Here is a 22941-nt window from a genome sequence, read left to right on the forward strand (position 1 = left end):
ACCCAAAATAACCATCGAGATAATGACAAGTATTTAATCTGCTGACATGAAGCGGAGCATCAGGTAGGTAATACATGTATGAGCTCTTCCTAAAATAAGGAAACCATCCATAATAGGCTCCTTAAAGGAACAGTTCACCAAAAAAATAAAAATACATATTTGTCCTTTTACCTGTAGTGCCTTTTATATTATATGTATTCATTATAAGTCCAGATTGTTTTGGTGTGAGTTGCCCAGTGTTGGAGACATCGTCTGTAGAGATGTCTGCTTTCCTCTCCAATATAATGGAACTAGACGGCTTGTGGTGCTCAAAGCACCAAAAATACATTTGAAAAACTCACGCTGTCATGACCACGACCCTCTCATCCAATAATACGCTTCCTTCTGCGTGGTGATACGGTTGACGGTAGTTGGGGAAAAAAAAATGTTTCCTACATGAAACTGCTCACAACCAGGTCTGTGGATTATCTTAAGTAACCAGGTCATGATTTCTGGAAAGAGACATTGCTTTTAAGTGCTGTCTAGTTCCATCATATTGGAGAGAAGGCAGATATCTCTACGGCCATTATCTCCAACACTGGGCAACTCACACCAAAACAATCTAGAGTGAAAAATAACACTACAGGTAAAAGGAACAATAGATATTTTTGATCTTGTGGGTGAACTGTTCCTTTTAGCTTATTCAATGTGTGCTCACTTGTGTACAAATTGTTGTTGTGATACACTGAAGGGAAACACACCTCCATCCTGAGCGCTGAGGACGTTAAGAGCAAAGAGCATGGCATTGGAGAAGGTTGTGGCCTCCTCCTTGCTGGCGAAGTTGAGGCCATAGACCTGCCTGGCATCCCGCCACTGGTGGAAGGTCGGGGTGGCCTGGTTGTACTTGAGGCCCTTCACTATGGAGTAGTTGATAACCACCTGTGAGCGAGGAGGAAGAGGTGTAGTAGGGTTATCAAAGAAACACTGCAAACAGATTTTTTTCACACACACACTTTGACCAACATAAGCTGCTACTATTTTCTCCCAAATTAAACCTTCCTTTACTGACAACAGCTATTTTGTCTTTACTTCAAAAGAAAACTCACAACCGAAATCCAAAATAGCCTGAATGCTCTGCATGTTGCAATCCTTCCACAGCACGATGCATTTCTCTCTCTCTCTCTCTCTCTCTCTCTCTCTCTCTCGACTAAATGGCTGAAATTAACTCCACGTCTCACAGCAGCATGTCGTCATCTCCTGTGCGTTACCTGCTGGTCCTGCAGTTTAACGCCCACCACTCTGAAGGTGTTGTTGGCAGTGTTATGGTAGATGTTGATGCGGCTGAATCCCTGCTGTCCAGGCTTGATAGGCACCCACTTCTTACTGGTGTCATCGTAGACCATGACCGAGGCCCGCGCCTGGCAGATACTCTGCTCACTGGGAGTGAAAGAGAAAGACCGAGATGAGGGCCAGTTAATTATGTGCAGAAATCATCAGTTCAACAGTGAATCAATGTTCTTTTAAGAAACAATTGATTTAAGGAAAAATCCACCCGCGGCCATTCTTAAGCTATGTGATATCATCACTTATTAAATGTTCACCATATTCCACGAGTTACTGACTTCTCGATGTGCCCTTTTTTTTAATCAACCTGCCACATCTTTCTTAAAGTCAGTTTGCAATTTACACCTCAGAGAAGAGTGGGCATTTACAGTAGCTGCATGTTATGTGTATTAGAGAGCATCAGTGACATGACTTGTGGCTGCATTTATAAGGTTACTGTTATAGAGAACTATTATTATGGTATTCCTTCTGTGATGAATATCACATTTTATGATTTTTCTTTATGTCAGTGCAATATTATGATTGTTGCAGACAGCTGAACATGTTTGTGATGTAACTTTGTCTGAATTTGAGATACAGATGGATACTTGTATTAACATCCTATGTTTATGTCAGGTACAGGTTCCGAAAAGGAAAAAAGCCAAAAGTATATACACACTGCAACTGAACAACACAATTTTACTATTATTATTCAAATAAAACAATCTTAGTAGAAAGAATCAATCTTGATCTTGTTGAAGTGGTCACATCTTCTTACACCTGAAAGAGGGGGTCCCCAGAAAACACAGGAGCTATAGAGGTTTAAAAGAAGTGTTAAAGGGGGGATAAGATAGACACTAGTTAGGCGAGTAGTTTAGACATAAGTTCAGACGAGTCTTGTAAAAAAAGAAATGTTACCTGCTCAGTCTAATAAAGTTCAGTATAATCCAGTGTGGACATACTCTTTGCTTTTTGTCTGAATTTGGGCAGTTTTGTACATGAAATAGAAAGTATACTAGTCAACAAAATAGCCCAAGAAAAACAAGGTTGGTCATCATTTTAAAAAGTGTTTTAGGGTTAAATATTCCTTTAACAGTAGTGACTGCTAGGTATTTGTCTGAGGATGTAAGTGAGATCATTACAGTGAACAAGGCAACAACTCAGTCTCCTAATCCTGTGTTACACTAATAGTCTAATCCAAATGTAATCAAGCGCTTGTCAAGCATCTGTTGATGTCCTTAGTGAGAGGCAATCGTAATGTTTGTGTGTGTGTGTGTGTGTGTGTGTGTGTGTGTGTGTGTGTGTGTGTGTGTATAGCCTCCAGTGTTGAGTCTGCCTGCTCTCCCATCTGACCGTGTTCATCACAGCCCACTGACGCTCCTTCTCTCTACACTTTCTCTCACTGTAACACACACACACACGGAAAGAGACTTCAGTATGAGAGCCGTGTTTCATGACCTTCTCCATGTGTATTTTTACAATGCATGCCAGAAAAAAAGGCTTGTGCTACAGAGTGAAAAGGAAAAAGAGAAGATCAAGGTGGAAAAACACAGGGAAGGAACGAAAAAAAAAAACGTTTTTGACTTGCAAATGAGATTAACAAGAAGAGTCCCATCTGTGTCTTTGCCTCTTTGCCAAGCCAAAATTAGTGGATCGACCCCTGAGGCCGAGTGAAAGAGCTGCGTCAGAGAAGAGAAGGAGAGAAAAAAGAGGAAGAGGGAAAGTCTTGGCTTGTAGAGCAGTGTGTGGATGCAGCACAGAGACAGTAGTGCACCATACACAATTTCAAGGATGATGTTTACGAGACATTATACTGTAGAAGGAATAGTTTGACATTTGGGAATATGCTTACTTGCCTTGAGATTGATACCACTCACGAAGGCACTGTGCCCAAGTCACATAGGTTCTATAGCACGGCTGTGGACTCTCGTTACATTTCTGTCTACGCACAGATTAAATAAACATTTTACTAAATTAATTTAATGAATTAACTTAGGTTCAGGAGCAGGGCCACGCCTCAACCACACCTCTAATCACTGACAAGCCTTTATATTCCAAACCAACCCGCTCAGTGCTGTTTGTCTCCGACTTCTTGACCCACCCACCATCTCCCTTCGATACCTCAACCTTCCCCTTACCTCATTCCTTCATCCACAACGTAAAACCCAATTTTGGAGTTCCTCTTTCTCATGTGTGGCCATGAGGCAGTGGAATGCCCTTCCCACGGAATATATCTTATGTACAAATTCCCACACTTTCTCATGCCTAACAAAGAGTTGGTTGTTGAGTAAGCACGTTTGCACACATCTATAAGATACTGTATATGTGAGTGTGTGTGTATCCGTGTCTAGAGTTGGATTGTACTCAAATGTGCCTAAGCTGCTGCTTCTGTCTGAGAGTTTGAGCTCCTGTTTTTTTGCTAGACTGCTTGTTTTTAATCACTATGGTCACCACGTCATCTATATTCCTGTTAAATTTCTTTTTAAAATTGTTATTTTTATAATTGGTATACCTGCCCAGGGACTACAGGTGGAAATTAGCAATTGTTACTATAACCTGGCCCAAGACATATTCTCTTGTATTACAAGTTTAATGTTTATTTGTGCATTGTCCCGGTTTTAAATAAATACATTTCCATTCCATCCCTGCTTTCCTCATCCCTTCCTACTCAACCCGGGCATACCTCTCTCATTTCTCATTCTAGGTACCGTCCGGGGGGTCTGAAATCTGCTCGGGTGAAAGCGCCTGATACGGAACCCCGACGCCCGAGTCTCACTCCACCCGGTCTACAGTTCATCCTTCCGGACCAACCTACCAGACGACTTCTCTTCTTCAATCTCACCCCCATCTAAATCCACTCCTATGATCTCAACATTCTATAACCACCCATTCATTACAACTTTAAACAACATATTGTTGTGGCATGGTCCATGCTTCTTTTAAGAGGGAGTGAGATTTGAATGCACTGATATTTTGAATTTTGTCATCCCACTGTTGAAAAGAAGGACTCCATTCTGGGATAGAAATGACTTCACAATGCCTAGGTAGCATCCCCCACTGAAAGCTACAGGATAAGGAATGCTCTCTGCAAGCTATGTGCCTGACTTTTGCACACATTTCTGAAGATAAGTATTCATGAAAAGAAAGCACCAGGCTAACATTAGGATAAAGAAAAGAATACTAGCCGTCCTTCTCTTTCACTTCAAAGCACACTGAAAGGAGAGCAGTAGGAAGCAGCTGAAACTTGTAGAACCAGAGTCCATTCAAATAACACAACAAAAGAAAAAAAAGCTCCATATAATACCCTGCCGCATGCATTTTAAGCTGGAGTTATAAATAAATTTCTTACTCTCTTACTCTCCACACACAAGTTATTTTGCATAAGTGGTTTTGATGTGCACACACTTGAAATTAGCCCGAGCGGTAGCAGGGCAACGATGTGTTTAATTTATTTTCTTTAAGTTGTCGACTCTGTTAATTTTTAAAAATGAGTTCTTGGCAACTGGCTGGAAATGGCATCGGAGGCCCAGAAGCATGAATAAATGAGATTCTTGTGCTAAAAGAAGGAGCTTTGAAGGAGCTGAGGCGACAAGAAAACTTTTTTTTCTGACTGACAATTATGGGACACACACACACACACACACGGATACACACTCATACATGCAAATGCACACAAATGCAGGAAGTATGTAGTGTAGATCACTCCACGACACACCCGTTGAAAAATTAACAATTGCCGCGCAGGACATAAATAAATCAGATGCTTCTGAATGTACCTTGATAGCACACACACACACACACACACACACACACACACACACACACACACACACACACACACACATACACACACTTACTCTAAATGCCATCTCCCTTGGTCTGTTCAAGTCAGTGCTACAGCAAATTTGAGCTGACAGGGACAGACAGTGAAATCTCAGAAAGCTGCTCAGGAATCGTCAGAATCACTTCCACAGAAATGGTCCAATCATAAAGCAGGAAGTAAAAAAAAGAGGTGCTCACTAACTGTTACAGTAAAGCACTGTCCTTACTTAAAAAAAAAAAAAACATTTTAAATGATGCTGCACATTTTGGCTAGGCTCTTATATTCATAACAATGAAACTGTTTGAAAAATGATTTAAATCCAGCTATATATAATATCTAATTTCATCCCTCAATGACTTTAAAAGTTGCAACATAACCTTGACAGTGCATAGAGAGATTACTGCACTGAGAGAAAGCCATGCTAGGTATTGTGTACATTTTGTCTTCAAGCAGCACATGCAGTAGAAACTCAGTCCAGCGCTTTCCGCAAGCATCCCAGAGTGACCTGCGCACTCTGATTTGTAGCTTAAATGACTTTAAGGCAAAATAATATTATACCATCATTATTAATATGTTTTTGCATTGGATTCTCAGCATCAAACCTGTTAGTATGTTAATAGGCCAGTGTGTCTGTTTAAGTTCATTAATGAGGGTCTGTAATGATAAACACATGAATTATTCATCAACACTGCTGCATGTTTGCAGGGTTAAAAAGAATAATTATTGCTGAAATGCCCTCTTTTTTTTCTATTTCCTCTTTTCTCACGCGCACACACACACACACACACACACACACACACACACACACGCATCTGCCCCATTAAGTTGTTCTCCTTTGAGTCTCAGGTCATTGCAGGGTTAATGGGATGCCTGTTTCCCCCAAACTCCTTCCACCACTGTTGGTTTTTCTCATTTCTCCTCTCACACACACAAAATAAAAACACATTTTTCACACCTCCCTAAAGTCAACAGTACACAGGTCAAGTGTTTCAGCAGTTCCTTTATCACTGATGGGAATATAACAGTGTGCTCACACCTGGAGCAGTCACGCCAACCGTTGGTTCACTCCTGCCAGCAGCTTCAAATCGTCAAAGTGTTTCGTTCCCCTCTTTATTTCTGCTGCCACACTTCCTGTGTGCCTGCACTAAATTTACTCTGCTAACGTCACTCCTCTGATCCAAGATGAACAGCACAACCATGAGCTGTCGAAGGAGTGGGATACGCTTTTGACTCACAGAGGAAACCCAGTTAGAAAAAAACACATACGCATGCAGAGGAGAGAGAAATGTACACATAAAAAAACCTGAAGCATGAAACATAATCAGCACTTTCATCCTCTCTTCTACTTCTGAATTGCCAAAGAAGGAGGTGGAATTTAAATTTAGCACAATTACTGCTTGGTAATGGAATTTTGAAACCGAGTATAGGAGGAAATTCTCACATTTACACATCATTTATTGCTGTTGTGTACATTGGTTTCCCATCTGGGACACATGAAGTAGCCTACTTATCTATTTGGAATTTCATTGGAACTGAGAGTGAATGTTTGACTTTCTGAACAGTTTTCATTCATTATTCTGTGTGTTTCTATGAATCAACACCAGCCAAAGGGCGAGTCAGTTAGCAAGTAGTCTAAATCCATGATGTTCCACTTCCGCGATTGTTCAGGTGCCGCCAGAAATTCCGCCAGATGTCTTTCATTTCGGCCAGATGTCCGTTACCTTCCACTTTCTTTGTGTTGGAATTCTAAACTCCGGTGGATTTATGAGGACTATGGTTAACTGCTCCTCAGATCTCTGCAGGGTAAATCCAGACAGCTATAGACTATCTGTCCAATCAGAGTTTTCTAAGGCACGAATAAAACAACTTTTGAACGTACACGTTCCACCAAAACAAGTTCCTTCCCAAGGCTATTTTGCAGAGGCACTGTTGCTCCGTGCGGCGCTCAGCGCCACCCAAGAGGATTGTGATTGGTTTAAAAAAATGCCAATAAACCAGAGCACGTTCATCTCCCATACCGGAAGGCTGTGTGGACTCGCCAGACCCTCCTCCGCAGCGCTGTGGAGGAAGGTCTGGCAATGTGAGACTAGTTAGGGAACAAGGAACTCAACTCTAGTAATATCAGTAGATCTGAGTCAGTTTTGTAACTGTAACATAATGGAGAAAAGTGTATTACTGTCTCTATTCTCTCATTAACATTTATGCTACTCTGTGTGTGAACTCCTGTCAATGTGTGTGTGTGTGTGTGTGTGTGTGTGTGTGTGTGTGTGTGTGTGTGTGTGTGTGTGTGTGTGTGTGGCCTGGCCTGTCTGTTACACTAATCTGTGCTGTCAGAGGGCCTTGTATGCGACTCAGTCTTCGTCCACACAGCAGCTCTTACACCACCCTGCAGACATCACAACATCAAAGCTATTGTGCTGCTCCACTTTCTGAGGCCTCCGCGCTCAAGGCAGTGGTACGCTAACAACAAAGAAGGATGTGCCCGAAATAGAAGGGCAGACACATACGTAGCTGCATGCAAATTTGTGCAAGCAAACAGATTCATATTGTTCATCTCTACACTCCACTTCGGGTGAATGAAGACTGCAACGGCAACCAAAGCATTAAGTGGTGACAAAAACTCAATCCAGGGACCGGTGGATATAAGCATGAACGACATAATTAGGAAATTATTTTGACCAATCTCCTCCAACCTGCAAGTGAAAATCTTGTTTCTCCAAATTAGATTCAATTATTTCTGCGGCAAGTAAACTGTGGCCTTTTGCCAAAAGTCAGAGTGCAGTGCAAAGGTTGTGGTAGAAACCAGCAGTGATACTGACTGGTATCTGATACTGTAACTGTTATCTGATACTGTAATGTTTGGGCTTTTCTCTCTTGGCAGTGATTTGAATTAGATGTAGACATTTTTACTACCCATATAGATAAAAGTAGACAAAGCAAAAAACAACTCCTACTTTGTGCTGCAACTGCCACCCAACAATTTCCCTTGGGATAAATATCTTAACCATCTTAACCTTTTTATCTTGTGAGACACACCAGACATCAGAGGCAATCCAAAATGTTTTTTGGAATAAAGGACACCTTGAAACACATAGTTAGTTGTCCTCAATTCTCCATAGCACCTCCAAGAGGATATACAAGTGACTTCAGAAAGGATGTGAAAATCCCCTACATTTTGAGCACCATGAAACTTAAGAGCTAAAGAGGCTGGTATTCTTACTGGTGATGCTGTTTTCAACTATACATTTTGGGATGTATTTTGTGGTTTTAAGCTCAAAATGTGAGCTTAATAAGAGGCAAGTTTACTCTTACTCAGTTCATTGTCTCGTATTTTGACAATGTTGACAGTAAGCACTGGTATAAAGCACACAGCATTAGTGATGGATCAACTTGACTGTAACAAGCAAAGCACTGATAACTGGATGAAGTGGCTCGATGGTGTTTTAAGCCCCCAACGTCGACTTCAAGGCAGCGCTGCGACCGTCGATTTCAAGGCACCTAACCCTTACCTTAACCTTAACCCAAACCTAACCCTAACCATTGCTCCTAGTGCCGTCCAGGCAGCGCTGCCTGGGAGGCGACGTTGGGGGCTTAAAACACCAAACACGGATGAAGTGACCAGCTCTGAGACTTAATATTAAGCACATTAAAAAAAGATACAAATAGGGCATAATAACCAAGGGGGTAAGCGAGCATCCGCAAAGCGTACCTCCTATGGAGACATTTTGATGCTAACAAGCCATCACCTGCCGTTAGCATTCCATTGACTGCCATTCATTTTGGCATCACTTTGACAGCGAATAACTTTACATCTCAAGCGTTTAAAGACTATTTGTCCATTGTTTATTTCTAAAGAAACACAACAATGTATAAAAGGCTCCATTACCTTGTATCTCACATTATGGCTCCGTAACAGCCGCTTTTGTAAAAATAGGCTAACGATTGTGTCATAACCAAGCGACTTTCTGTCACATAGTAGACAAATTACCATATAGTCAGGAGAAGCTTGCAGGCAGTTTAATTACTAATGTTAACTAGCATTTTAGTTAGCAATAATTAGCCTGTGTCCATGTTATCTCCTTACATATACCTACGCTCTCCGTCTCTGCATGATTGGGAATGATTGAGATTTCTCTTGGCACAGCTACCAGAAGACTTACAACTTTCAGACAGGTTGCTCACGGCACATTTACGTCTTCAAGCTCAGTTGGAGGCTGCGCAGTAACGCTCAGCCATCACCGGAAAAGTGCTTCTAATAGACTTCACTGGTCTCAGTGGAAGTCTACGGTGTCGCTTTGTCCATTCATTTTACTGTCTATGATAATAACAAAGCTGGTGCCCACACATAACAGAGGCCTACTGTAAGAGAGAAAGACAGAATTCCATCAAACCTGGAATCAAACCAACTTTTCGGTTTGTCTCTGCAAGTTAAGGAGAGAAATATACAATCAAGCAAACCTACTGCCTGACAATATTGTCCCTGAGCGGAAACCTGCCAGTGGGCAGCAGTGGCTGTCGTCAGGAGATCATAATGTCCTGAACTGATTTGATGGATGAGCTTATCCAGTGCCAGTGATGCTTTTGAACGCAGAACAAGAGGTTAATACATAGTAAACCTCCTGATTACGTACCACCGACGAGAAAAACGGTCAAAACAACATGAAAATCAAAGCAACACAGAGCTGTAGCCCACTTGCCCTAAAATGACAAGGTATCAGGAAAACATAATTATATCATAATTAAAGCCAGCATGCATTGTAAAATGATAAAAACAGAGAGAAAGCAGGATGCCAGGCAATATAGTATATGAAAAATATAGTGGAGGATAATGCATGACACTTAACACACAGTCAGTAGTGTAGTGAAATGACACATATGCATACTGAAATTGACTGTGCTCAGTGATCAGTGAAGATGACTATCAAATGTTATTTTGCCAGTCAAACAGAGAATAAATCAATTTTCTTAATCTGAAATAAAGCATGTGTGTCTGTGTGATCTGTAACGTCATAGTGACATTCAAGGTGTCTAAACTGGCACACACACACACACATTTGCAAACTAAATATTGCATTTCCAGTACTAGTTGTTGCTTGTCATGTGAAAAAACAACAGACTCGTTGTCTTAGCCCCAATACAATCATTACACACTGTAGCAGAGACCTCGAGACTAGCCGAGCAGCTCCATTATATTTCCAGACTATAAGATTTAACTCCGACATTCCTGGCTAATATCACTGTGTGCTGTTCTGGTGGCTGAGCAGTCTATGAGTTTGAATCTATCTTTCTTATCACATTTTAGGACATACAGTATTAGTACATTAAGGTGAATAACGAGACATATAATCAATTTAGGGTGTAACAGTCTCAGCCCAGTGGATTAAAAATCTTTATTTTTGTCCATTACTGTTGCTGATTCACTATCCTTTATCACTGTAAACAAATAGTTTTTGGATTTGTGGTTTAGTAGCAATGAAAGAGTAGAGCGGAGCATAAAGAAATGTCTGTGTCCCGCAGCCAGCTGCTTAGAGAGAACAGCCAAATCCCGAGAGTTAGCTGGCAGAACAATCATCACCACAAATTGTTTGTCTTTTTGTCTAACTCCTTTACAAAATGTTTTCTGTTTTCCTAGACAGGAGGAAAATCATGGAGAATCCACTGCCTGCAAACCGGCCGAAAAGGGTGCACAATGAAACTTCTTGTTTATGCATACAAGTGTGTGTGTGTGTGTGTGTGTGTGTGTGTGTGTGTGTGTGTGTGTGTGTGTGTTTCTGTGTGTGAGCATCAAACATCAAAGCTGCATGAAGCAGAAATAAGAACAGCTGACAGCTTAAACATTTATAAGCGTGCCAGCAGGGCAAAGCTACATTATCAATGAGACTGAGCCTGAGCTAAACCTCAGCTTTTATAGAAAATGGGATAAATTGTGCTATACCGACACTGCAATCCAACCACAGGAGCCAGTTGGCATAATGAGGAGCCACTTTGGTTTAATGACATTAATTTCTGCTATCATGATCTGAGTCACCCAACAAACATTAATCTGCTGTCAACGGTTACTTCAGGGAAGATGCACGAGCACTAGTCTATATCCTTCACGTTCCACTTCCGGGATTGCTCCAGTGCTGCAGGAAATTCCGTCGGATGCATTTATTTTCCGTTTCCTTCCGCTTTCTTTGTGTTGGAATTTTAAATTTGGTAGATTTATGAGAACTATTGTTGACTGCTCCTCAGATCTCTGCAGGGTAAATTGAGACAGCTAGCTAGAGTATCTGTCCAATCTGAGTTCTCTCTCACACGACTATTTTGCAGCAGCTCTGTGCGGAGCTTAGCACCGCCCATGACGATTCTGATTGGTTTAAAGAAATCCCTTTAAACCAGAGCACGTTTTTCTCCCATCCCCGAATGCTATGTGGAGTAGCCAGACCCTCCTTCAGCGCGCTTTGGAGGAGGGTCTGGAAAAGTGAGACTGCACGAGCACTGACAGAAAGAGTTCGTCCCGGTTGCTGCTGCTGCTGCTGCAGTTTCTGTGAAACACCAGAGCCTGCTGTGTTGGATGTCAGCCATGATTGCTCTGCAAAAATGTTCAGGCAGCTTGTTCTCCAGAAACTTCGTGAAATTATCAAAAAGTACTGATATGCAAATGTATTCTCTGCACATAAGAAATTCTGCAACAAGGACTGGGGAGGGGACTCCACTAGCAGCAGGCAGCAGCACTACAAGGACCGGTTTCATAGTTTAAATACAGCAAATAAGTTATTTCCTAAAATGTTAAACTATGAATTCATCTTTAGCAAAATATTTTTCTATCATAACCTTATATACATTAACCTAGCACATACACTTGTTACAGAGCCTGCTGTCACTTGTTTTTTGTTAAGGAACTAATTGTAACGATAATGATGAGGTAATGAGGGACGACTTTGTAACTATTCAGTATTATCTATCACTTTACTGGGGGGGGGGCTTAAAAAGGTAAGAATCATAAGATAATGATGAAGCAATAAGGGACTACTTAGTAAACACTCAGTATTATGTATCACTTTACAATACAGTAGGCTTAACAAAAACACTATCTAATGTTGAAGTAACTAGTAATTAATGGTATAACTGCTATAAATCACTGCATGTTTATGCATGTGTCTGTGAAAAATGGTCTAGAAGAAAGTAAACTGTCAGGCTGGTTTGCAGGCCAGTTACATAAACAGCTTGCTTGCGTATTTGAGGTTTTGGTGGTGAATGGGGGAGGTGGAAAAAAGTGAAACAGGGAGAGTAAAAAGAGACAGAAGACTCAGAAGAGAGAGAAATGGGCCTGCGTTGACAGCAGACTTTCAAAACAGCCTGCCGGCTCTAATACAAACCGTTATGAAACAAACCAAATTGCTCAACTTGCAAAGGAAAAGTCTAAAAATAACTGGCCTTGGCTGAATTAGGTTACATGTTTTAAAAATGGGGAAATCATACTCACTCCCTGTGTGTTTGTGTGAATGTTATAGACAGACAGTCTTGTGACCTGACTATAAGTGGTAACACCTGGAGTGTGACTCACTGATAGTTATTATTGTTGGATATGACACTGCATATTAGTACCAAAATAGAACAGCAGGTTTAAAGCTTCATCTCTATGGACCCAGAGTTTTAAATCATCTCTCTCTGGCCCAATTTTTTAAGCCTATTGTGCAAGCCAATACACAGTTACAGGGACATTTCTTTTTTACATATTATAGCCAGAAAATAGCTATTTAAAAAAACATGCCAGCGTTTCTGCATGTTTAAGGCCATGCATTACAAATTGCATTTATTTGTGTTTTTAGTCATGCTGGAGGCAGTGTCTGCCACAGTGGCGTAACGAGCCAACACCGGGCCCCTAAGCAGGATTATCAAGGCGGGCCCCCCTACTACAGCACGTGATGACGGCGCAATGTCCACGAGTAGGCTACCATCAATAGGACAGGATAGGATCATAGAGACACATATAAGAGATGAGATGACTGACAAAATCAGGAGTAGCCTATGCGCACCACCACAACAACAACAAAACACTGGTGAATGCGCATCATAACACATGAAAAAACACACAAGGGCAGTCCCTCCAGGATTTCGTGGCCTTTTTTTTAGATTGTTGCAGTCCAAAATGCCTGATTTTGCAATAAAAGTTGCGTTGTCTTTTGTATGTTTGTTGCAATGAAGTTGCAGAAGACAGTGAAAGTTGCAAAAAAAGTTTTTTGTATAGTTCTTTAAGGAAACTTGTTTTGGGGAGAATAATAATTATTACTATTAATTAATTACTCTGGGCTGAGATTTCCTAGGAACTTTACCAAAAAGGCTCAGGATGCTGCAAATGTTGGTATAATATGAAAATGGCTGGTGGACTTAAGACAAAAAGAAAGAAAGAAATTCCACAGTAATAATTTATTGAATGAATCAAATAAAAAATAAAAAAACGAGTGTAGCTGTCCTCAATTTAGGTCATCCTGTAGGTCTCATCTCCGGTTTTTCCTGCATCCACCGTGTGTGATTTTGTGTGTGTGTGTGTGTGTGTGTGTGTGTGTCAGTCGCGGGGGGAACTCAGCAGCCCCGCCCCGCTGCAGAGATCAGACAGGATGTAAACAGCAGCAGCTTTCAGTGACTTTAGAGTGAAAAAACGTTACCGCGTACATTGATGTTAAAATGTTTACAGGTTGGCAGGACGGTCTAAAATGTTCTGCACGGTCTTTCGTTGTACGTTTTTTTGGTAAATGTGAGATGTTCGAGTCGCACACGTGAAGAGAACGGTCTCTGAAACAAGGAAATTAATTTGACCCGTTCTCACTCTCGCTTGGTCAGTGGCCAAATGCGATAGGGGGCCCCGGCTGTCAATCAATATCGTCCAGTCACGCGGGCCCCTGATTGGTCCGGGCCCGTAAGCACCGCTTACCCTGCTTACCAATAGTTACGCGTCTGGTCTGCCACTTTGGTCCAGGCTAAATATCTCACCAGGGATTGCCATGAAATTTGGAACAGACATTTATGGTTTCCAGAGGATAACGCCTGATGACTTTGAAGATTACCTCTAGCACCACCATGAGGGTGACTGACTGATATCTAGACAACTATAGGATGTATTATGATTTTTAAAAAAAAGGTCCCTATAGAATATATTCCTATGGCTTTGCTGATCCCTTTTCATCTAGCTGCATTATCAGGTCAAATTTTCACTTTATCCAGTACTTTGATTTATGACTAAATCCCTGCAAAATGACCCAGTCCCATCAGGCTCAGCTGTAGTTTGTCTTTAGTGCTAATTCGGAAACGTTAGCATGCTAACACGCTAAACTGAGATGATTAACATAGTGTACATTGTACCTGCTAAACATCAACATTTAGAGTTGTCATCGTGAGCATGTTAGCATGCTGACAGCACCGCTGTGCCCAAGTACAGTCTAACAGAGCTAGAGTTTAAATTTATGAAAGGTGTGAGTGGTGTAAGTTCATGTCAACACTGTGGAAAAATCAACTTGCAGAGTCTAGTCGGCATTATGACTTCCTGTTAGACGCACTGACATTTAAGCAGCCATTTTTATTCTAATTCACATAATCCTTTAATGCTGTTTTATGAGTTGCTTGTGGGGTTGTTTACGTCACCAAAGCTTGTGAATTCAGTGGTCAACTACAGTAATACTAAAATCTCTGAGCATCTTACAAGCATTTCCTGGCCCTTCAATCAACCCAAGACAGGCAGGGAAAACAGGTGGGAAAAATACATTCTTCTGTCTATAAAGTTATATAAACATAAACACATGTTCTTTTAGTAACGATTTCATACCTGCAAACATTTGCATTTGGCCCTGTTTTCTAAACCACCTGCTTTAAGACTCTTTTGTAGTCCTTAGTGTGTGATACAGTATTCATTTCTATGGTTATTTTTAATGCTGCACACTTGAATGTGATGTGAAGTCTGCTACAAAAGTTATTCAAAAGCATGCTAATCAAGCAGTGTGTGTGCGCGTGTGTGTGTGTGTGTGTGTGTGTGTGTGTGCTTGAGTGTACTCAGCTTATATATATGTGAATGCATACCAGACAGAGCCGGGAGACCCTGCAGAAAAGACGCCACACACACACACACACACACACACACACACACGCACTCCTATACTCCAGTGCTGACTACTGAGACCACGCAATAGCACGCTAATCTGTTGGCATGACAACTGGAGTGGAATATTCGCTTGGCCTAGAAAATATGGCTGTGAAGAAAAGATGAATGAGCAGTGAGATATGAATTAAAAATCAGCAACATTCAGACGGTCTGCTCTTTAATTACAGACCTCACTGTTTTACACAATGCCCTGTGTCATCCTCTCATTATCAAATAAGTGTCTCACGTGACTGCAGCTGTGTATTAACACGGGTGTATGCATCCACGTGTGTCAGTGTATGTAATGCTATGGAATATTGTATGAGCTAACTGCTGTCCCAGTTCGAGGGTCGTAGGCAGACACTACCGACTCCGCACACCGTAAAGCATATTTCTAACTACTTGCTGTCTACTGTACATGTTGCCTTGCTTTGGGGTTTGTGTTGTTCTCTCTTCAAACCGTTAATAAAGCCTTAAATGTCTCTGAAATTCCACAGAGGTCAGCTGAGATGGCCAAAAGGAATAAAGCCACGTCCTGGTGCCATAAAACACGTCTGAATTTATGGTTTAATTCCAGCTGAAAGTCTGCCGAAGAGAGTGCAAGGATGAGGTTTTTTTTACTGCTGCACCGCAAAGCATTTAAGAGTTTCCTCAACCCCAAGTGCTAATGCTGAGACTCTGAAAAAGCAGCACAGCAGTAGGGAATCTTGAAGGGGGAGAGCACAATCAGGAGGTTCATTGCGAGATCAGGTTCAGGTGATCAGGTGAAACTTTTGACCAAAAAAAACCCGCATGTATTATTAAGTGTGATGGATGAGACAGTCTTGCTTGAGGATTAACATTGAGTTTAAGCGGCGTTAAAGGAAGAGGTTTTAATTTCTGACTGTGGTTTTAAGCCACATGTACAACATCTCAAAACTCGTAAAGGGGAGTTGTCACGTGAGCAAAATGGCTGGTGCACAAGGTCTAATAGAACGTAAGGTCTTAACTCTTAACTGTTGTCCTTACATCGCCTTGTTCCCTCCTAACTTTATCGCTGAGAGAAGACGACAAGCAGAACAAACGGAATTAAAGAGAGGACTGTCTGACCCCACTTGGCTTATATCAGAGAGACAGAAGAGAGTAGAAAATAACTGAGAGACTCAGCGGCGGAGGATTTAGACTTGGGGATGGTCCTTTATGTCTCTGCAAAGACGGCCAAATCCTCTGACATAACGGACACATCGGCAGAGACAACACATGGTCAGTAGATCCCTAATGAGTTGACTGCAGCCCTAAACGAACAAGTTAATCTGCTGTGAACTCAGTGCAAACCGACACACAGCTGAGTATTAGTAAGGTGCATGCAGATGAGATTTGAATCCTGCAGGTGCATGAAGATCCCCTTAAAGGAATAATTCCACGTTTTAGGAACAAAAGCATATTCTTCGCAGAGATTTAGATGAGATGGTCGATACTACTTACATATTTGTCCGTTAGATATGAAGCTAGAGGTGAATCTATCGATTCTTTTTTCGATTAATCTATTGACTATTCTGATTAGTCAATTCATTCTTTACTCACCAATTATTAATAACCATAACTTATAATCTTTCAACCTTTTTTGTATTGTAGTATTGTATATTATATTATTGTATTGTAGGCTGTGTGTCAGTGTCTAAAGGGAATTAATGAATATATAAATATTTGAGATTAACAATATTTGTGACATCCAGCCTGCAGAATTGGACTTATCATATAAAGTACGTCTCGGGGTGTACGGATGAACTGACTGGATGTTTTTCTCTTAACTGGAGTCTGGGGAACAAAAAAAGTTTTGGTTATTTAATTAATGAAGTGATTTAGTCATTAGTAGCTAAAATACTGAGTATCATATTCAAGTTCTCACGTTTATAGCAAACCAAATTTCATCAAAATGTGCTCAGTATTAAACAAGTTACATTCCATTTTGTAGAGAAGTCTGGATCTCTCATGTAGATGTATTTGTTTACTAGCGGATCTTGACGCACGTCGAATCGCAAATGCGATATCTTATCTTTGGTTGCTTACACCGACATACAGAGTGACAACGTAAATCTACGTCATTTCATTTTATAATTCTATATGCGCATAAACAAACAACAACTTACAAATGCGCTGGAAAGCGGGCGGCATTGATAAAGACTCTTTTTCAGCATGCCTGGGGGAGCAGAAGCCGCCATCAGGCATGAATGTAAACAGTGGGACGCATCGACGCATTTCATGCAAAGCAAGCAAAGTATTTACGTAATCTGTCACGTCCATACATTGTTCCAGCCCTAAACGTGTGAATTGGTAAGCTTTAGAGGTGCTGTTTGATTTATCACCTTTGGATAGAGCCCGGCTAGCTTTCCAGCCCTCCAGCCTTAATGCTAAGCTAAGCTAACTGTGTCCTGGCTCCACTTTCACATTTATAAGACACGTGCAAAGTGGTATCGATCTTCTCGTCTTATATTCGGCAAGAAAGCAAATAAGTGTGTCTGTCAAACTATTCCCATAAAGGACATTTCATTTTCAGTTTCATGTGTGGCATTAAAGGCTTCAAGGCCAGCAAGGAGCCAGACATTCCTGTCTAGTTTGTTGTTCGTGAGAATCTTGATCTCAGCTTAATGAGCATTTCCTGGTATGTTTCATCCAGAGTCTAGCGCCTCAGGCCGTCCTCGTCGGCCTACAGCTGAAGCTTTGGCTCCTGTAAACATATTAGAGGAATCAAACTTTGTTGACTGAGTGTGTGCATGCATGTTGGGAGGTTAATCACTCCTCAAATCAATCCAGGCATGAGCCGACAAACTAAATGGTTGAGCAGAGGCGCAGTGACCCCATGCTGAGAGGAAAAACGAGAAAGAGTAGAACGGGGAAACGAGGGACAGAGAGAAAAACTGAAGAGCGAAGAAGAAGAAGGGAGAAGAGAAAGGCGAATTAAGACGATGATGACGATGAAGATAAATCGAGGCGGCAGAGAGATACAGAAGATACGGAACGCAGCAGAGAGTGGGGGTGGCTTTAAAAAATGCATGCGTCTCCATTTGGCAGAGGGGAAAAAATGTCCCAGCAGAGAGAAGGCTGTAGGTGAGAGCATAGCTAGAGCATTAACACTTAGATTGTCTAAAAGAAACAAGTCCTTATCCCTGGAAGAAACAAAAGAGGAAGGAGAGCGAAGGGAAGGAGAAGAGGAAGCTGCGGAAGTGTCCTGAGGCTGTGCTCTTTCTGCCCTATGATGCCATTTAACTGCTGCTACTTACTGTGAAGCCTCAAACACACATGAACGCACAAACACATACACACACAGTGCAGACATGTTTACATGTGATTAATTTTACAGTTGCGCGTTTGCTGGAGGCCATTAGGTTAAGTGCTCTCCATTGCAGACTACAGCAGGACCTGATAGTCTGCATAACGCACACACTCACAGGCAGCTGTAATTGACGACTCGTCCGTTAGTGAAACACACACAATGTCATGGGGGACATCCTATTTGTGCCACAAATTATCAGTCAGTGGATTCAGTGACCCAGAATATTTGACAAATTTCCAGCAGGGCTTTCTAACGTTTGACATGCACGTGCGATGGAGTCCGTCTCTAATCTACCAGGTTACACTGAGGGAATAATGCAGACATTTAGTCTCCTCTGGGAATCCTGAAAAACAGAGAGCCCTTCCATCATCCTAAAACATAATCCTCAAGCAATAATGCACATTACAGCAGCTCTTGGATTTAAGTAAAAAGGCTTTCAAGCTGAAGAAAACGTGAGTGAGCTGAAGGGGAGAATTGAAACAACTGAAACCTATTTTTGACGAGAGCAGGGGTCAGAGAATCCAAAGACATGTTGACTTAAGAAGACATTTAAATACTTGAAAAAAACAACCATCTTCTCTAGAGATGCACCGATAGACCGGCCGGTGACCGGAATTGGCCGGTTTTCACGTGCTCGTCCATGACCGGCGACCGGCAGGTCAGTCTGACATATGCCGATTTCATGCCGGTCAATGCTACAATTATATATTATAGTTATACGTGTGACAGTTTTCAAGAACGCACGCACACAGCGCAGTCTCTTTTTCCTTTCTCTCAACTTTTCCGCCGTGTGTCGCGCGTACCCGCTCGTGGTGTGAAGCGCGTCTCCGCGCTATTCTCGCACATGTAGGGAACCTCGTGAATTAACCTGCAACATGTCAGCTGTTTGGAAATTCTTCAGCGTGTGTGCAGAAGATAACAAGTTTGCAATATGCAACACCTGCAAGGAAAGAGTAGGGCGTGGAGGGAGGACACCAAAAACCAAAATCACATTTTTTTAGTTGGATATTGGATGTGAAAAGAAGGAAATGGTTCTAACATTGCACTTTAGATGTGTGTGAATTTCCCACACCAGGAGTAATTTATATAGTTCTATTTTATAGTGAGCCATTATCTGTTCAAAAAATGGTTGCATGAACTCGGACGTATGTGAACTCCCACACTTCCACTCCCACTCCCCAACACACACACACACACACACACACACACACACACACACACACACACACACACACACACACACACACACACACACACACACACACACACACACACACACACACACACACACACACACACACACACACACATTACCAAGAAGGTTGGGTTTCTGCTTGGAGCTTTAAGAGGCATTGAAGCAGAAGCTCTCTCTCTCACTGTGCATTTCTATGCATACATGTCTGTATGCTCCCATGGATTGGCCAGCACTGGTTGTCATGGTTATCTGGCCATACTGTGCCTATACTTCTGTCACCATGGAGCCCAGGCTGGAGCTAATATCCCAGGATCCCTCACAAAGGTTTTTCAAAAGGTGTGTGCCACACCAAAACCCCACCAGAAACCATCATCAAACATGATTTCCTTTTTGTCTTCACAATCACACCGGCTCCTCCTTTCTGCTCTAATTCCACCTCCATCCGTCTGACTGTTTCCCTCTCACATTTACAATCCACTCTCCTTTTGCTTGGCTTTGCTTTTCACCATCCCCCCTCTCTCTCCTGGGCTCTTATTTTCTCTCCCTCTCATCACATTTCTATCTTCTCCCTCTCGCTTTCCTTCTCTGTCTCTCTTGATTTCTCATTTTTCTATCTCCAATCTCTCTCCTCCTTCTTCCCTCGCACTCAGCTCTAATGAGCTCACCTCGCTAATAACATAGCTGTTAATGCTGCTGTGTAGTTGTGTCCATTTCCTGTTTATTGTGAGCTAAACTAACTTCAACAGCCAGGAAAAACACGATTAATCTGCTCAGAAATAGATTTATAGAATTTATTTATGTGTATTTTCAGTAAAAAAATCTCTCTCTGCTTTCCTAAATGAGTATCCATTGCATAAAATCTGATTTGTGAAAAATTAATATTGCTTAAGGGCCTAAATTGGTTTTGTGAAAACACAACACACTTTAAACCTCTTTAATCTCTGCAAATGCACACAGGGTTTGTTTGTGTGAGTGTATGTTTGTGTGTGTTGGTGTGCCTCCCTAACGTGTCTCTTTTCCAGTGAAGAAGAGGAGAGGTGCGAGGCACAACCGGAAATGTGCGAGACTGTAGTTTTTTTAATTAAGGCTGCAGTCTACACAAACATGTCAAACACTGATATCTGCCTACATTTCCTGATGTGGACATTTCACAGAAGGTCACTGAGGTGAGACTGCATTGGATTGAATCTGTGAAATTGTTTATTAGGCTTAAAACACTTAACTAGAGCTGTCAAACGATTACATTTCCTTAATCGTGATTAATCGTTGAATTTCTATAGTTAATTGCGATTAATCGCATGTTTTACCACATGATTAAAATTCTATTATTTTGCATTTCAGAACTGTTTTTAAGTACATATTAACAATGGAAAGCCATTCTTACCAGTGGATCTTGATTGGGAATCAAATGAATGCAAAGAAAGTGACTTTATGAACTTGATTTTAAGATTTGTATTTGTTTATTATATATTTAATCTAGTCACACTTTGAATGCACCATAAGGCTGTAAATTACCAGTTTCATTGAACGCACCGTCTGCGTTTTACCGACAACAGCAGCTGCAGATTGTTACATCCCGGTGTCGGAATCCTCTACAGTGAAATACAGTCACACTTTACACCGTTTAGCGTTAGCTGTCAGCGTTGTAACCGTGTTTAATCCAGCTACTAGCTAGCGGTAGGCTAACGTTAGCTGCTGTTGAGTATAGCATTAACTAGCGTCATGTGCAGCGATGTTTCTGGTTCCTGTAAAGTCTGTTTTCAGAGCATCAGAGAGAAGTGCAGACATATCAGTGGCACCAGAATGAGGCACCGAAATCCGCGTTGCTATTCCTGCAGCAGCAGGATGTGTTACGAGGAAGTACGGCAAAATAGTAGCCTGTTAGGCACGACGCAAAGCCGAGTGAAGTGAAAATAAATTAATAAATGGCGGCATGCGATTAATACGATAAAAAAAATTAACGCATTATGCTCGACCCTTAATCGCATCGCGATTAACGCGTTAATGCTGACAGCCCTACACTTAACCCTTCTGGCCAGAAAGTGAAATACTAACCTGGGTTACAAAGAGCAGGTATGACATGTACGGTAGCAAATAAGAGTTTAAGACTAAATGCAGTGGGTACAGATAGTTAGAAAACTGGGCATACAGCCTCCCTTTCTTTTCCTCTCTTTCTCTTCCTCGCCCAGCTGTGAATGCCCTCAGACTCCCGTGGAGCCACCAGGGAGCTCGGCCAGGCCATGATAGTGACACGCTGTAGCCCCATAAAGCTGCTCCAGCCTGGAGCACCGGCCAAACTAAAAGCTGCTTAGTGGGACAAAACTCTGGCTGAGTCCCTTAAAACTGCACTAATCAGAGCTGTTAGAGGAGGAATCGTCAAACGTATCGCACACAAGATTACAAGGACATCTCAAAACATGAATGCATAGATGGAAAGATGGCTGGCTGGATGGATGGATGGGGATGTGTACAAGGACAGATTGCTTAAAAGAAACTGAAACAATTGTGAATGTGTGCTTCATTGGAGTGAAAAGACAAATGTTTTCTTATATGGATGTCCCACAGCAACAGCTCAGACTTCTTGCATGCCTGAATGCAACAGCTCCATCCGGCACAATTACAGCTCAACAAGACAAAGAGCAGGGAAGCTGTTGCATGTCTGAGCATGCGTCTTTGAGCGCTCTACGACCATGATGGCAGGCGTTGGCTGTGGATGCAACAAGCCACCCTGAGCACCTTTTGGCGTTGATTGGAGAGAGAGTGGCAGATAAAGAAAGAGAGAGGCCTTAACACAGAGAACAAAAGAGCCACAGAGGCAGCAAATGAGGGATACTGCGGCCACAGGGGCCTGGATGGCAAATATTACACAACTGCAGCACTGTCATCCCCTCTCCCCAAACTTGGCAAGCTGCTCCATAGGCCATCAATGCCCTCTGCTTCTCCCAGGAGCCTAACACTTTTCTGCACAGCTAGCTAACACATTAGCATGCAGCCCCATCCCCCTGCAAGGGCAACCATTCGCTCACATCATACACAGAAACGCTTCATATGCAGCAGCAGCTGGGGATCTGTTGGGAAATACAATCATGATGCTCTAGCTACATTTTGGGTGGATCTAAGAGGCACTTGGTACTGACAAAAGCAAATGGAGACATCAGACCTGGGTGTCTCCACCAGTCAAGAATAAGTAC

At 41.9% G+C, this 22941-nt stretch overlaps 1 protein-coding gene across 1 annotated transcript in view; it reads right to left on the bottom strand.

Annotated features, from left to right (window-relative positions):
* The window catches only part of evlb (Enah/Vasp-like b), a 49305-nt gene that overhangs the window by 14128 nt on the left and 12236 nt on the right, over window positions 1–22941 (bottom strand). Inside the window, exons 2-3 of the mRNA XM_078274420.1 lie at window positions 1248–1416; window positions 741–918 (exon numbers count right to left, since the gene is read on the bottom strand). Of these exons, the coding sequence (XP_078130546.1) occupies window positions 741–918; window positions 1248–1416 (347 nt within the window). The remainder of the gene's footprint in view (window positions 1–740; window positions 919–1247; window positions 1417–22941) is intronic.

This window comes from Sander vitreus, chromosome 18 (genome assembly GCF_031162955.1).
Source record: "Sander vitreus isolate 19-12246 chromosome 18, sanVit1, whole genome shotgun sequence".
In the NCBI taxonomy this organism is placed as follows: domain Eukaryota; kingdom Metazoa; phylum Chordata; class Actinopteri; order Perciformes; family Percidae; genus Sander; species Sander vitreus.